The sequence below is a fragment of the Protobothrops mucrosquamatus genome, unplaced genomic scaffold (genome assembly GCF_001527695.2).
Source record: "Protobothrops mucrosquamatus isolate PMUCROS unplaced genomic scaffold, P.Mucros_1.0 scaffold16538, whole genome shotgun sequence".
Taxonomy (NCBI): domain Eukaryota; kingdom Metazoa; phylum Chordata; class Lepidosauria; order Squamata; family Viperidae; genus Protobothrops; species Protobothrops mucrosquamatus.
This window is the reverse complement of record NW_015402303.1, coordinates 11,008-14,304: the sequence shown is the minus strand read 5'-3', so window position 1 is coordinate 14,304 and position 3,297 is coordinate 11,008. Positions and strand designations below refer to the sequence as shown.

Here is a 3,297-nt window from a genome sequence, read left to right as displayed (position 1 = left end):
CAGGGAGCCAGTCGAGATCTACGCCGGGTCAGAGGCCGCAAAGGCACGACTCGGTCCAATGCAGCGGCGGCAGTTGTCTCCCAAGCCGCCGCCTGATTTTCCGCCGAGTCGTGGACCAGATCCTCCGGATAAGGCCCAAGCTCCGTCAGGAACCTCTCTGGGTCCATCAGTCGCCTGGGACGGAACCATCTAGGCGGTTATGTGGTGAGAGGTTTTTCCGGGGACCGGAAGAGTCGTGGTTTTGTGTGCTGCCTGCATCCTGCGGATGGGGCTTTGCTTGTTTGTGTGGCCTGGTTGCTGGCATGCTGCGGCCCGGTACCGATCCACAGACGGGGTTGGGGACCCCTGCTTTAGGGAATGGAGATGGCCAGTGATGAAGGGGAGGCTCTGCCCCATGGATAAAATAGAGGCCCTAGAAAATGGAGAGAGCTTTCCAAAAATGAAAGGAGCTGTCTTAAAATCCCAGCACTGGGCATGAGCATTAACTACAAGTAATCCTCGAGTTATGACCGCAATTGAGCCCGAAATTTATGTTGCTAAGTGAAACATTTGTTAAGTGAGTTTTGCCCCACTTTACGACTTTTCTTCCCACATTGTTTAAGTAAATCACTGCAGTTGTTAAGTTAGTAACATGGTTGTTCAGTGAATCGGGCTTCCTCATTGACTTTGCTTGTCAGAAGGCCGCACAAGGTGATCACCTGACCCCGGGACACTGCAACCGTCATAAATGTGAACCAGTTGCCAAGTGTCTGATTTTTTGATCACGTGACTCTGGGGATGCTGCAAGAGTCATAAGTCACTTTTTTCAGTGCCGTTGTAACTTTGAACGGTTGCTAAATGAACTGTTGTAAGTCGAGGACTGCCTGTATTTAGTTCCATGGTGGGCTTCATAACTCTCTAGACATGTTCTTCTAAAATTCTGCTCCAGCAAACGTCACTCTTGCCCTCATCAGGTTCAAGTCTCCGAGAGCCGCCGGGAGCTACGGGAGCTGCGCGCTGCCTTGCAGGTTGCCCAGAAGGAGAAAGAGCAACTGCAGGACGAAAAACAGGTTGGTGTGGCGTCCAAATGGGGAGGGAAGAAAGGCTGGCCGTAGCCTGAATTTAGTAGGAGAAGAAGCTATGAAGTGGCAAGAGGAATCCGTTACCGTTCAGGGCTCAGTGCTGATGCGTTGCCCATTCTCTGCCTTCAGGAGTTGCTGGTGTACATACGCCGCCTTGAAGAACGTTTGGAGAAAGTGGCAGATGAGAAATGGAGTGAATCAGTTCTGATTGATGATGAAGAGGAGAGAGCTCTGGATACTCCTGGTTAGTCCCGCCACCGTTACCTGGCAGCCCGATCAATTATATTTAGTGACTCTAGTCCAGGGGTGTCAAACTTAATTTCACTGAGGGCCGCATCAGCATTGCGGTTGCCCTGGGGGGCCCGGGTGGGTGTGGCCAGAGTGGGTGCAGCCTACTGGGTGGGCGTGGATGGAGTGGGTGTGGCCTACTGGGTGGGCATGCCCAGTTCTACATCATTCACGTCAAGGGTGCCTATGGGGGCCTGGGCACGAATGGGACAGATCTGAGGGTCTCTGGCAGAAGGGGGTGGGACTGGGGCAAGTGTCAAGGCATAGTCCACCGGGGCAAGTGCCAAGATAACCACCACAAAATTGTACATTGGCTCCCGGCCGGCCTGGGCTAGGGCCAAGGCAGTGGGGGCCGTTCCCTCACTGTTTCCAGGATGGCTTCGCGGGCCACATGAAACCACTTCGCGGGCCGCATCCGGCCCCCGGGCCTTGTGTTTGACATGTCTGCTCTAGTCCATGCTATCAGGCAAAATAATGATGATGATGATGATGATGATGATGATGATGATGATGATGATGATGATGATGATGATGATGATGATGATGATGATGTAGGGATCAACAGACTTGGTTGAGTTCTGTGAAACTAGACTTGTGAATCTAAATGTTCAGGCATCCTTAAACTTATCCAGAACACAAGGGGCAGGGATCTGGATGGCGTTTACCTTGAGATTGAAACTGCTTCTCGAGAAATTAGTTTAGCCAAATCTTTTCTTCCCATATTTAATCTGAAGTGGGCAATATATTGCCCTCTAGGGTTGATGGATTTTAATTCCTAGGAGTCCTGGGACGATGGTGAGGAATGATGGCAATTGCACTGCAGCAACATCTGGTTATTAAATGTTTACTACCCTGGGTAGGGCCATAGCTGAGAAAAACTCTCTGTTGGTGCACTTTGTGATGCTTCCATTCTTGTCTCACTCTGTGGGAACTCTGTGGCGTATTCCATAAAGTCAGACTTTAGATATTGATGACCTCCAAGATCCCTTCCAACATTATTATTATTATTATAATTATTATTGTTGTTGTTGTTGTTCTTTGGAGCACCTTGCCTTTAAGCTCCTTTTGTAGGGCAGGAACTTGCAAATATCCCACCCAGCAACCCTGAATTAACCATTAGCAAAATAAGCATGTGCTTGGAGCACCAATGGAAGGGAGGGAAGATTTATCTCCTGGACAAGCATCCAGTTTCAGGTTCACATTAGGAAGCTAACTAGAGCAATGTTTTTCTCTGCAAGGTCAGTTTCTGCTGGGAGCATCATTGATTCTGGGAGAGATTTGTTTATACACACACACACACACACGGACACACACCTAACGCCATCTTCATTTTCATCTTCCAGGCTCCCTGGACTCCCCGCTGTCTGATTCCGAGGACGAATGCCCCGAGGACATGCGCCTGCCTGCTCAGCTCAGTTCTTACAGCCTGTGTGACACCCGGGCAGTGACCACCACGCCTCCCTGTGCCCATGGGCCATCTCACACAGTGGTGATCAGCCAGCCTGCTCCTATTGCTAGTCAGATCAAACAGCCGCCCGAGGATTCCAGTTCTGACTCGGTGAGGCCCTGAGAAGCGGGGAAGGGCCCAGCCCAGCCCACGTATAGCTGTCCAAGGCAAAGGGTGAAAGAGTTGCTTTGGGGGATCCAGGCAAAGAGATGATCTAGCCCAGGGACAGGGCAGCTGAAAGCATGCTGTGAGTGCCTTCGTGCCAAGGAATCCTCAGAGGAGGCCAAGCGCTTTCACACAACGTTTACTGTTGGGACACAATCACTAGGAAGACAACGTGTTAAAAAAATGCTCCCCATTTAGCCTCTCCTAAAGGATGCTTCCTATCACATTGGCTTAGTTTCTTTCTTCTTTTGGGCAGGAAGATAGCAGGACTGCAACTACTCATCTTTTTTCCCTCCTCGGTGTCTGTCAGATCCAAGGGCATTGTGTTTGCTTTTG

At 50.4% G+C, this 3,297-nt stretch overlaps 1 protein-coding gene across 1 annotated transcript in view; it reads left to right on the top strand.

The window, feature by feature from the left end:
• Positions 1-2,907, top strand: part of LOC107301777 (calcium-binding and coiled-coil domain-containing protein 1-like) — a gene marked incomplete at its 3' end in the record, with an annotated part of 11,262 nt that extends 8,355 nt beyond the window's left edge. The window contains exons 2-4 of the mRNA XM_015830959.1: positions 954-1,049; positions 1,191-1,305; positions 2,693-2,907. Of these exons, the coding sequence (XP_015686445.1) occupies positions 954-1,049; positions 1,191-1,305; positions 2,693-2,907 (426 nt within the window). The remainder of the gene's footprint in view (positions 1-953; positions 1,050-1,190; positions 1,306-2,692) is intronic.
• Between the last annotated feature and the right edge of the window lie 390 nt (positions 2,908-3,297).